We start from the raw sequence: 13483 nt of genomic DNA on the forward strand, positions 1-13483 counted from the left end.
TTCCCCCACCTCACCCTAGTTCCAAACTTCCAGCTCAGCACTGTCCCCATGACTTGTCTGGACTTGTCCTACCTGCTTATCTCCTTTTCCACCTATCCGATCCACCCTCTCCTCCCTGTCCTATCACCTTCATCCCCTCCCCCACTCACCTATTGTACTTTATGCTACTTTCTCCCCACCCCCACCCTCCTCTCGCTTATTACTCCACGATTCAGGCTCTCTACCTTTATTCCTGATGAAAGGCTTTTGCCCGAAACGTCGATTTCGCTGCTCGTTGGATGCTGCCTGAACTGCTGTGCTCTTCCAGCACCACTAATCCAGACCCATGTATCAGGAGCCAATGGTACAATAAACCTAGTTTGATGACACGTCTTAGCACATTTTTGGGAATATCAAATTACGGTACAATCCACTCATTAGCAATATTGTCATTTTACTAAATTTATACTTGAAAATTCACTTTAACAACTTTTATAAAGGAGAGAAGTGCTTCAGCTACTTAGTGAGTTTCTCCAATGATGCCAAGATATTCAAACCATTGCAAATCAATTTATGTGAAAGAAGAATATAATGACTCAATAATAAGAAACAATTCTTAACTTTAGGGTGAATTTAACAGAAAGATTATGGGGCTATTTAAGTAAATAAACTCATTTCAATCTAAAATAAAACTGGCAAAATACTGTACAAAACATCGATATGAATGCTGCACAAATCATACTTAAAAATATTTTTCATTGATTTCCCCACATCCATGAGAACGTCATTCTTTTCTAAGCTAATAATACAAAGGAAAAAAACTTTTGCAAAACTATTTATAGCCAACATAAAACCAGGAAAAAGCATATAAATGACAAATAGATCCCATTGTTCCTGTTTACTCAGAATTCAGCAAGTATTTTGGGTAGTCAGGAAAATTAATTCTGTGGGTACTTTTGTCTTTATATATATAAAAACCAGGAAGTCTGGGAGACTATTTTAAAAAGGTCTAACAATAGGGATGAAGTATGGATCAAATATGCTGAAACACCTTTAAACTATCACAAGCCACCATTTTACACACTTAGGCCAATGAAAATCAAAATCTATGAACAAAGGAGGTTATACAGTTAAAATATATTACTCGTTTATTTTTTCATCAAGCAATGATGATTTAAAGCATTAAGAGATCTGTACATTAACCTCAGAGTCAGGTTGAAACATTTCAAAAGTGCATGATCTATGACTAAAATTCTAATCTGGCTGAAGCCACCTTCTCCATTTTCTCAGCATCCAGAAAAAGGAATCTATTTTGCATTAAGAATAACTTCTACGATATTGCTAAGAAAAAAAAATTCAGGGTTTTAGCACAAAAACCCACATTTTTCAATCAGCAACTCAAGGAAAACCGATGACTTCTTATCAGTGCATTATATTTTAAAAGTTTATCAAAATTCCCAGGTGGTTCAATGAACTACTTTCTCAATTTTAGCTATTAGTTATTTTCTAACAGGAAAAAACATTAAAACTGTCATCAGCATTGAGGTGCCATTTGGCAGTGTTCTGCTTTCTCCTGAGTGGTATAAATCAGTGCTACTGGATCACGCAATTTGCAAAAGAAAGTATGGCGCTCATATGGTGCCTGGCTGCAACATAAACACATCAAATGGTGTCTAATGTATTACAGTACTCCATAATGTGCTATGCTGCGGTCAAGTAGTAAATGTTTCAGCAATGCTGAAACTCAGGTACGTTCTGCACCTCAATCTTTTGAGAATCTGATTTTTAAAAACAGACTCAACTATAAATTCAAAATAAAGAATGATCAGAATGAATTTAGTTCATAAAGTTCAACAAGAGAAACAGAAACTGTCAACACAAAATAGACAATAAATCCAGACTTAAACACTTTCCCAAAACAGATTAAGAAAGAGATCGTAAGTTCCTTGCAAAAGGAGTGTTCAGATGCTTTCTGAATAAAACCACCAATAAAGACAACTTGATCGTTGTATTTTAGGATCGTATCAAGTTGAACTTAAGAGCACCATAGAGGAATAAAATTAATTGCAGGGTAGAAGAGAACAGGTTGATTTGAAAAAAATAAAATTCACCACAGCTGTAACAGAATTACTAATTTACAAAAGCAGCAGAATTAAAACATCTCTTAATTCAAAACATTGCTTAACTGAATTGCTTTTAAAGCACAAAAATATTTCAAATTTCAGCAGATACTACAGCGTCATTTGTGCATTTCAGAATTCAAATACAAAAAGTAGGCAGAGGTAACAGGATACTGTCAACAGTATTTTCTATCTGCAGGTGGGGTGAACCATGTAACAACCCAAAACAGGCCAATAATGCGAGACTGAACACTAAGTTAGAAAATGAAAGTAAGCGACACTCAGCATTTAAATAACTGCAGTTATTTCTCATTGATATCCTGAAATTTGCCCCTCAATATAAACAATGGACTAAAACACATCAGTAAAAGGTAACACTACAGGACCTTCACACAGGACAGGCTGTTTTGCAACAAAATAACTTGTTCTGGTTTTGGCAAAAATCAAAATGTCAGGATCAAAAATTTAAGTTTAGTTCTATTGTAGGTACAAATGATAAATATCCCTATGGACATGTGCATTATCTACCTTTAAAGAATCCAAACATCATGAAAATGGATACACATTCCAAAAATAATTAAAGCACACAATACCATTTTTCTGACACCACAGTTTGAAAAAAAGATGAAAGTTCAACAGTTGCTGAGGTGATACAGTAATCAAAGAGATACACCAGGACTGTTTACTTAAAAATCACTTAAATGGGTCAGACAAAAGGGTTTGACTTGAGGTGTTACTGGTGATTAGATGAACTAAGTGTGAAACTATTAGCCTTTTTGTCTGAGCTCTGCCTGTTATTTCCTGCACTGAAAATTCCCTAGGGAGTGCCCTGTGTTACCCCTGAAACTTCACCCAGGGATATTTCTTGCCAGAAGGCCAATAGCAATGCTAGAGAACTAAACATAGACCCTACAAAAAACAACTCACAAAAGCAAACTACGGTTTCTGTAGAAACTTGAGATCACAGTACTTCATCAGCTGTTAATGCTTCGCACACAGAAGTATGCACCCCACATTAAAAACTTGCTTGCGAAGTATCATTAAAATTTTAAAACTATTCAACACAATAAAGATAAAGACCAAAAAGACTTAAAGACCTCAACCATATACTTATATGCAGTAGCATCTTTCAACTTCAAAAAATGTTTACAAGCACTTCAAATGGCATAAGGAAAATTCCAAGCCAAAAGGAGAAACGGAGTGCAGCAACCGAAGAGATTCATTTTAAAAAGTGAATCTTAAAACAAAGATATATGTGGAGAACAAATTCAAACATGGTTGTCATTGGCAGTCATAGGGAATTGGGGGCTAGCACGCAAACGAAACATGCTGCTAATAGCAAGGAAACCGTGCCCTGAATTTTAAACACAAATATTGTCACACATTTGTATTTTCATTTTGAATGATACCACCCAAATTACAACGCATTTTTAAAAATGGTGTCTGGTTCCCTCCATCAGTTAGATCAATGCACCTTTTCTTTTAAACTATTTATTTTAAACAAATTGGTTGGACAAACTAAATGTATCACCCTTTCAAAACAAAGATTTGCTGAAACAGCTTCAGCCTTTTATTTTAAATATTAGAATATTTACAAGCACCTTGTGTAATGACTGCGCCATTTAAGTTGAACAGTTCAAGTCAACTAGTGTATAAACTTTTATGTACTGTCTTCTAAATTACACAGAAGTGCCTTATCCTCAAATGATAACAGAAAACCAATGACAGAAAATTTAGTAAACAACTGGCTGATTCTTATAATGACAATTCTTATAAAACTTGTTCTTCCAAATACATGGGAAGTTATTGCTCATCCATCCATAAGTTAAACTGCACAATGACCAAAATATAATAGCAAGACCTTATAATGCACGATAAGGTCAAAACTAGTCATTGCAGAAAGATTTAAAAAGTTCCCACTAAAACATGCCAAATACACTGTCTTCCACTTTCACTCATGAGTTTGTTGGAATCCCTGGTCATAAATATCCATGCAATAATGCCTTATCAACCTAGATGCAGTCCACCATAAAAGGCATTCCTGCTTTCACACTCAAGTGCTGAACATATAACTGCTTTGAGACATGAAAACATGCTTTCAACAAACTTTAAAAATGGCATGTTAGGTATTGCAATTCAATTTTTGAAGCATTTTCAGTTCCCAAGTTAAATGAATCCTTCTGTATAAAACTGGTAGTACAAAGTCAGGATGTTACAATTAAAACTACACAAAGACTCAAAACATCTGTTCCTACAGTCCAGAAAGAGCCAGTTGGGCATGTATTCTGACAGGTTTAAATCCTGCAAAATTTTTCCCCTCCAATCACATTTTCCATGAACTTTGCTCAGAAATCTAAAGTGTTTTGTTGTAATCGTTTTAAGAAACTTCAGCAGCATTAAAATCTCCCATCTTTAATATTCTTATTTGACACCGTACAGATCAAAGAATCATTATCACTATTTTCTGAAATTAAACACACAAAATCTCATGTTAGTCAGGTATTAAAATCTTAATTCATACCATGAACAGTTAACCAAACAAGCAAACCTCACAAATATATCAAGAAAGTTTAACTGCACAAATATTCGAGCCCTATATATTCTATATTTGCTATTTCAAAACCTTATTTGGTCTATACTCAATTACTATACAAAAACATGTACAATTGTTACAGATATGTGTTTGCTATTTAAGATGATCAAACTAAGTGCATTAAATCAAGCACCTTTAAAATAGCAAAGATGTCCCAAGGAGCATTAATAAACAAAACTTTGGCAAGCAGCGAGGTACAATATTACAGCAGATGACCTAAGGATTGGTCAAAGTAGTAAGTTTTAATTATCACCTTATAAACAGCAGTAAAGAGCTGTGACAGAAAACAAAAACTACAGTCAAAGGCTACAGCATCTGAATGAAAAGTTATCTTGAAGTACTTAAAATCAGGGATGTACCACAGGCTAGAAGTAATGGGGTTCAGTGATTTGAGGGTAGCAGGCTGGAGGAGGTTGTAGAGATTTTGTTCAAATGGAAGCCAACATGGGTCAGCAAGCAAAGAGGTGATGATGTGTGAACGGAACAGTTTGGACATGGGCATGAGTTTCATTTAATTGAGTGTGGAAGATAGGAGGCAGGCCAGAAATAAAATCGGAATAAATCAAGTCTGAAGGTTAAAAAAAAGCAGTGATGAGAGTGCAGCAGATGACAAGAGACAGGGGCGAAGTCATGCAATGTTATCAAGATGTAAAGCAGTGCAATACCTCCCGAAAGCACAGGACTTTGGGTATTACTCAGACTTGTAGTTTAACCTGGTTGTCATCAAGACCACAAAACATTTAAAAGTCATTGCTGAAATATTCATATTTACCAGAATATACTTCTCTAATATAGACTAAAAACAGAAATTATGCACAATCAGAAAATAGCAATTGCTAGTTACAAAATACTGAACGCATAAGGGTTTTCGACTTTTCATGATTGGCTCTCCCATAAAGTGCCATTAAGAAAAGTAGCACTATACCAGGGAATTAGTCAGAGGCGTGAATCAAACACAGGTTTATATAACTTGTATTATCAAAAACAAAGAACAACAAGTTATGGTAATGTCAAGCTCTGGCGTGAAAAACTTGTAAATCACCATTGTAGTTTTCAATTTTGTAAATTTATAGAGAACATCTAAATATACCAAATCAAATCGGATGTTGCCTAATGGATTAACATTTTCACCCTTGCATTTACTTTTATTTCACAAAGTGTAAGAACACTTAAAATACTTCCCTGCCCAGAAAATTTCAAAGCACAGTTACAAATATTAAAAACAAAATACTTTAAAATTTACAAAGTGCATGTACCTTAATACAAAAATAGATACTGTGCTGGGAACTAAAGGCTGTAATTCATTGTCAGGATTCAACAGGCTTTCAAACTTCTTTTCTAGCTCTCCTTTTCAATGCTTTGGGGAGAACCCCAAAGGTGATGGAGATCTTAAGACCTCATGTTGCCTATTTCTGGAAGGCTTGCTGCATCTTGTTCATCAAAATCTTGCCATCTGCCGTCAGCTTGAGAATCTGACACCTGCCATCTGCTGAGATGCTACCAGAGGCCAAAAGCATAGAGGAACTGATGCCTGTTGCAGGTAGGACAGCCGTCCACATCAAAGTATCACCACTGGAAACTAGTCTAGGGAGGCGCGATCACATCAACAGCAAGGGCAAGATGGTGGTTCTCAGCAGACAATCCCTCCTCTTATCAGGTTCCTTGATCAGGTTCTTTATCACCCCTAAGCCATCCTAAGAGCCCACAAGTACCTCCACATGGATTGAATGCCCTGCTCCTTGCATAGCAAACCTACAGCATAGTCAGAATCGGATGTGGGGAAGGAAAGCAGCACATAGACTTTTTCCACTCTAAAATAAACAGGATAGAAGTGGGGTCCCCATTGCCCATTTATCACCCTCTGCCCTGTTTACATACTCACCAACTCCACAATCCCCAAGTCAATATAATGTGTCACAGGGACAGTAGCGATTAGACATAAGAGCCAAAAATCAACTGAAAAATATCTGTCCCATTATTATTTCTTAAAACATCAGCATGTTTTGGACTAGATAGCTCGAGGAAATAATTTGCAGCATTAAAATCAGAGGAAGATGTGAGTGAGAGATCACTTATTTATTGGACGGTGAATTTCAGAAAGCATTGATGCTAGTTAACAAACAATAACTGCTACTGGGTTACATTTTGCTCACTGTGGTTTTGAACTTGTTATGTCACAAAAATTCAAGAGTTTGTGATTTCTCATGTTTCCCTTGGAGTTAATAAATTGTTTTCTTCAAATTGATATCACAACACAATACAACTGAAGGTCTTTGTAAGACCTCAAAAAAAAGTTCAAGTTTTCAAACTATACATCTAAATCAGGAATCTGATTGATAAAAGTCAAAAGAATCAATCACTTGTGGCAGAAAAAAAATGTTTGTACCCAAAAAACAACATTTTACATTTCCATTGCACATTTCTTTCTTCAAAGTAATATCATACAATTGTAAAATGTATTATATAATCTTTTTAGAAGGAAACTTACTAAAGCTGTCCTATCTAAAGTGGGCAATTTTTTTTAAAAAACAAGCAAGCATACTCTCCAACTAAATCATGACATTCATTTGCATGGTATGGAAACAAATTTGCAATCATTAACCTATTTAAATAGTGTCTATGTCCACATACAGTATTCAGTTTTAAAGATGGGTTCTTAGTTTAGATTCCAAGGATTATATGCAACAGATAGCAAGATATACATTGCAATCAACTGGCATTTTTTCATCATTGGATACAATTATAAAACCAGAAATGCACAAGTTAAGAAATGAGACATCAATCCTATGCATACTGTAAATACAGGAGGTGGTCAGTCATCTTGCATCATATTTAATAGAAACATTATAGCTTCTCTAGCAAAGATGCACATATATTGACAAATAAGTCTAACATGACAGCCACTAGACAAGATGTGCACAGCTACACAAAAAAAAACTCAGTTTCTGGTAAAAAACACATTACAACTGCTACCCGAAATGAAAGACAATTTAGCTCAAGTGAAAACCTCTGTCACTGTTAGGATTTCATCGAATTACATCGCAAAAATCAGAAAAGATCACATAATTCCTACAAAGATCTTTTTTGGTCTGGCAAACCATTGCTTCTTTTTATTGCTTCAGGCTGCTTTCCACGATACCTTACTCCATTTCACATTCCCCACGGATTTCCCACTTGTGAATAACTATGCAAATTTTCAATATAGACCACAGATTTAAAGATCTAAAACAGACTTGTTCTTACGACATACAACCTCCACACAAGTGCAGATCCAGAGCCTGAAGATAAAAAGCATAATACAATATTCATGTATGCAACACCCTGCCCACAACAAAACATGAACATACTGTACCTGTGCCCCCAAACTGGTTGCTTCCTAATGTGGTTGGTCGGTTCTTTCCATTAGATGCAGGCGGGGAAAACATCTAAGAAATATAGAACAAGTATCACTTGAATAAAAAGATTTTACTACAGGTTGTCAAATCATTGCTTCCCTCCCTCTCAGAGCAATTAGTCTGAAAAAAAACAATACTGCCTTTTTGCCATTTATTGACAGAATATTTTAGTTATCTAAATTCATTAAAACCACAACCAAACTCGCAATCGACACTATGTCCACTCTCAAAGCGCAGCATTTGCTTCACGTAAAGACTGCATTTGGACTACCATCTTGCACCACAAATTCTAAGGATCAAACATACAAGTATTCTCAAACAAAAGATTGCCAAGTACATACACTGCTGGAGCTTTGACACTACCACCACTGGTTAGTGGCTTTTACAGAAACTCCTCAACATCCAAGTCGTTGTACACATAAAAAGAATTTTTAAAAATTAAAAATCTACAACGTTGAGACATCGACTAGCTACTCTGAAGTGGTTATTTACTTCGTAATTACATTACAACAGAGATCCTGCAAAGAAAAATATCGGTCACAAATACATAATACACCGCCATAATCCTTACCGCACTGAAATCCAGCAAGTCGCTGAGTTCTTTGTCCGTCCCTATGGCTGCCATTCGCTGCTGCTGAGGATTCATTTTGACAAATTAAAACACCCCTAAAAGAAAGGTTAAAAAAAATGGAAAGCAAACCTTACTACCCTCGATTATACGTGATGTTAACCACGAGAATCAAAATATACCAATCCCTTCGACTTAAAGAGAAAAAAAAACGATTTGACATGGTCTTTTTAAAAAATACCAAGCAAGAAGTGCGAGAACAAGACCACTTTTTAACAAACACTTTGCCGGCAGATCATATTATCTATGCACTAGGACAGCTCGAGGCGAAGGATCAATTTTTGAAGGGGGAAAAAAAAGTTCATGGAAAATCATTAACTACTAAAACTACCTCAGCTTCTCGCAGATTGTATTCATTTCTTAATTCAATCCCAACCATCCGAGGCAAACAAAATTTTGTACATGTGCGCCCCTCGCTCAAAGCGAGTGGCTACAACAACTTCCAAGACATAAAAGCAGCAAATTCACTTATTTCCAGAGCTCTACGGATCGGAGACCCATCGCTCCCAAATGGGCCGACTGCTCGGCCCAGATTACAATTTTTTTAAAAAAACTTGGATTTGCCCCCACAACCCCGGTCGCGCAGACAGACACAACTTTCTGCTCCGCAACAATAAAAGTACACGCCGTTTGTTTACCTCTTCGCTGAGCATCCGAAAGTCAACATTCAAGGGAAGTGAAGCAGGACTGAAAAAAAAACCACCGCCGACGCCGCAAATCTCTCCGCCCTTTCGCAGCAGTTAGATATCTCCCGCAAAACTTCAGAGGGCTCGGGCCAACAGCAAACCTTCACCGATCCTGCTTACACCGTGACAAATGCATTCCCAGCGGCCGACATATTTACTCTCTTCAACACCAGCACATTGGAGAGGCGGCGAGATATCCATGCGCCAACATCCGGGAGCTCATCCAAAAAAAAACTACTTCGGAATAAAGCGGATTATACAGACACATTTAAAAAAAAATGTTTTTTTTAAACTTCCCCTCCTCCCGCGACTCGAACCTGCGGCCACCCCCCACGGTATGAAAGGACTGAAAGTGGGGGGGGAGGAGGAGGAGGAGAAGGAGAAGGAGGAGTATGGGTGGGCTCCGGGCGAAAGGCGCGGCGAGCTTCGCCGGGACAATCTCGCGCGTAGGTGGACGACGGTCGGCTCGAGCGCGGCTCGCGGCCTCTCTTTGACTGACAGCTGCCAACGCCGGCGCGCGGCGTTCGGCCAATCAACGGTCCGGGACGGAGGAGGAGGGGGAGGTGGTAGGTGGAGGGGGTGTGGCCTACAGCCGGCCGCTGCCGCCCTCGGATTGGCTCGACAGGGCAGGCCGAGTCCTCCCCTGTTCCTCCTGTCCCTCCCTCCCCGGTTCCCGGCGGTACGTCCCACCCTCTCGAGTTGAGGGGGCGTGGCCCCGGCTGGTTGCGGTTGGGGGGGGGATGGGAAAGAGGTTTGTTGGGGGAGGAGGGAGGGTAAGACCAAGAAGTGAGTTCGCTGTTGTTGTTCGTAGTTACTTCAGACACGGACTTTTCGATCGAGTCGAGCAAAGCAGAGCGGACACACCGAGTCAGTGTGCTGGAAAATGGGAATGGGATTGGGATTGGGATTGGGATTGGAAGAATGTTTGATGACCGACATGGTCACGAGGGGTGCAGTGTAAACTCCTACGAAGAGTGAGGACAGGGAGAGGGGCTGGGGGAGGAATGCAGTAACATCGACGCTTGTAAACACTAAGACGACAAAAACATTTGCAGCCTTTGCTACAAATGATACGAGGGGACGTGATGCCTCACCTCTTACCCGAAGTGTGAAGGGGATTTTTACATCTAGGTGTATTGCAAAGGGGGGTTGGAATGGAGCGGCTCTATCTAAACCAAAACTGAACAGATATTTCACGGGGAAAAGAACTCGATGGAACAGCACTCTGGAATGGCAGTGATGTCATCCTTTTTTTTTAATTGGAGAGCGTCCAATTCTCCTCAAATGTCCTGCTACTGAGAAACCAGACAGAGAGCCAGAGACTGAGCCGAACCCAAATTGTGAATCAAGTATTCCCCCACCCCTGTTCAAATCTTTAGTGGTTCCAAAATACCGAGCGAAGCATTGGGATTTTGCAGCCCGAGAGGCCAGCTCTGTTTACCAAAAAAAAAGCAAGGTTATTTGTTCGTGTAAATACTTTTTGTTCTGCCTTTGCAGTGGGCGAAACTTCCTTGGTCTCTGATACACCCTGTCTACAATGTATGGTTTTAATTCTGCGTGGATCGTCGAGTTTATGTATATATACAAAAATAAGTGTAAAATGAGTAGGTTTTTAAAGAGGATTGTCAGAGATTAAACGCATTATGGTGACATGAATTACATTCTCAACTCTAACTCAAACGTCAGAGATAAAAAAAAGTTCTCAGCCCAGGCTGTGAGACTGGGGTTGATAAACTAAATTCATTAACATGCAAAAATTTGGCCGTCCAACCTCTGCACCTTAGACGAAAATACCATAAGAGAATTAATAGAAAGTATTTTTAAAAAGGATATGAAGAAATAATTTGGGGAAGTGTTTATTGGGATGGCTTGCAAATTTAGAGAGATGATGCGAGGCAGTTTTTCTTTGGAGGTTTGCTGAAATATAGAGCCAAATCATCTGATTGCCAGCAATGGTAATGAAGTAAACAACAAAATACACAAAAGATTTAACCATCCAGAGAGTGGAGAAGTAATATCAGACGAAGGAAGTTTTGGGTTGATAAGGCTGTGAAGGGTTTTCAAGAGGATCTAAACTGCATTGAAGTCCACAAAAAATGCTGTGCCAGCTTGACTCAGTTGGCAGCCCTTACTTGCTTTGATGTTTTAAACGTACTGTATATAGTTTTAAACTCTACTACCAAGATGAAAATTTGACTGCCACTAATCTCAGTGCTAACACTGATTTAAGTGCTACATTATCACATTTAAAATGTTAAGGATCTTATGAAACTATTAAAAGAAAAAAAGATTTTCTCAGTATTTTGACCACTTCTTCCTAAAAAAAGTAGTGATTGCACATCTTATGTTGAAGTTTGCTGTGCATCAACTTGTAATCGTGAAACAGTAGTGTGGTTCAAAATAACTCTACTATTCTTGAACTAGGTATGCTCAATGCCTATCAATGGGTGTCTAAAGGGAGGGTCTTGCCTTATATTAATACGGACATCCCTAAGATGAGCAAGCACAAATTTACCCGCAAAAATGCACTTTACCAAAAAAGTAAATTCATTAGTATGTTGGGACACTGCGGCAGATTTGAAAACACTCATTATGAAACCAACAATCTACTCTATACTGTCCTGTGCAATAGATATGTTCAAAATGTTGGTTCACGAATGGAAAGTATTAAGGTACAGCTATTAGATATTGTATACATGCGTTACAAATACAATATAGTATCAAAAACTAAAATAGTGGCTTCTGAAAAGAGGAAATTCAAACTGATTTTGTGTGTCAGGTTGCATCTCGCCTCATTCCCCATAGTAGTGAAATAGTTCACCTAAGTCAGTCTCAGAATGACTGGAGTTTAACTATTAATAGTTCATTGACTATCCTGATATCAAACAGTTTGATCCCATCTCTCAGTCTGATGTGAAAATAGTCCAGAGATATAAATAGGCATTTATCATAATTCCAACCTTGCTAACTGGGAATTGCATATTTCAGAGATGGTGCCAACAGTGCAATCAATATATGCCAAAAATTATTATAACTGATCAGAACAAATTCAAAATAAAATATATAATAATTAACAAAGTTACAAAAAAGATTATTCAACTTATTCAGTTTACACTATTGTTTTGCTCTGAATAAGCTATTCTAATGTTTGGTTTTCAAAGGGCATAATATTCCATTGGTAAGTAGTTGTGTAGTTCCCATTTAAAATTCCAAAGCAGCTCTGTATCTATTTGTGGCATATTTTGTAGATTCTAACCATCCCTCCAATCAGATTTGTTCCAGATTACCCTTTAAGTTGTTTTGGGCTATCTGTTAACCTTTTCAATTTTGGTAAAAATATCCTAAACTTTGCAATATTGACTTTCTAACTAAGATCCCTAATTTATCGTGAATAGCAAATGTACATTGCATTTTTTCCAACCACCCTGTTTGAGATGCATGAAACTGTTTGTTATTTCAATTCCAACTTAATCAAGTTACATCATCCTTATTGGTAGGGTTCTGAAACTGGCATCACTTACTTATTTTAGCTAGAAATAAGGTGCTGTATTTGTGATATTTTTGAAACCATTAGAAAGAAAATCTGAATCTAAACTCGGGCTTAACTATGTCCCTTTATGTGTCTTTGTTCTGAAGGTTCCATTGAAAGAATTGCAATTACACCTGTGGTGTTTTTGCCACAAACCTGCAGGCTTTAGAAAGCTAGTCTCTTGCAACTTGTTAAATTGTAAAATTGGTGCAGTTTTTGCTATTAGTATGCAACAAAATATATTTTCCAAAAATGCTTCTGTATTTAATTTGGGTTTATTTTATGCTTCAATCCATTCCAAATGAATTCCCCTGCATCAATCCCGTTTGGTACAACTTCGTGGCTTTTTACTAGATTGTGGAAACGAATACACTTTATGCTGTACTCATCAATTCTGAACTAGTTTGTCATGCAATTCTATGGAATAGGCAAATTAAAGTACTTTGAGATTTTATTCAGTAGGTTTACTCTGACTCCAAGACTTATGTAAGGAAAATGGTAAACTGACTGAATCCATCTCTTAAGAAGGAGAAAACGTGTCCACCACCACCCA

The 13483-nt window shown here is 37.7% G+C and overlaps 1 protein-coding gene across 1 annotated transcript in view; it reads right to left on the reverse strand.

Annotated features, from left to right (window-relative positions):
* The window catches only part of LOC122565047 (transcription factor 12-like), a 148845-nt gene extending 138961 nt beyond the window's left edge, over window positions 1–9884 (reverse strand). The window contains exons 1-3 of the mRNA XM_043720678.1: window positions 9354–9884; window positions 8659–8753; window positions 8045–8117 (exon numbers count right to left, since the gene is read on the reverse strand). Of these exons, the coding sequence (XP_043576613.1) occupies window positions 8045–8117; window positions 8659–8733 (148 nt within the window). The 5' untranslated portion in view covers window positions 8734–8753; window positions 9354–9884. The remainder of the gene's footprint in view (window positions 1–8044; window positions 8118–8658; window positions 8754–9353) is intronic.
* Between the last annotated feature and the right edge of the window lie 3599 nt (window positions 9885–13483).

This window comes from Chiloscyllium plagiosum, chromosome 31, assembly GCF_004010195.1.
Source record: "Chiloscyllium plagiosum isolate BGI_BamShark_2017 chromosome 31, ASM401019v2, whole genome shotgun sequence".
NCBI lineage: Eukaryota > Metazoa > Chordata > Chondrichthyes > Orectolobiformes > Hemiscylliidae > Chiloscyllium > Chiloscyllium plagiosum.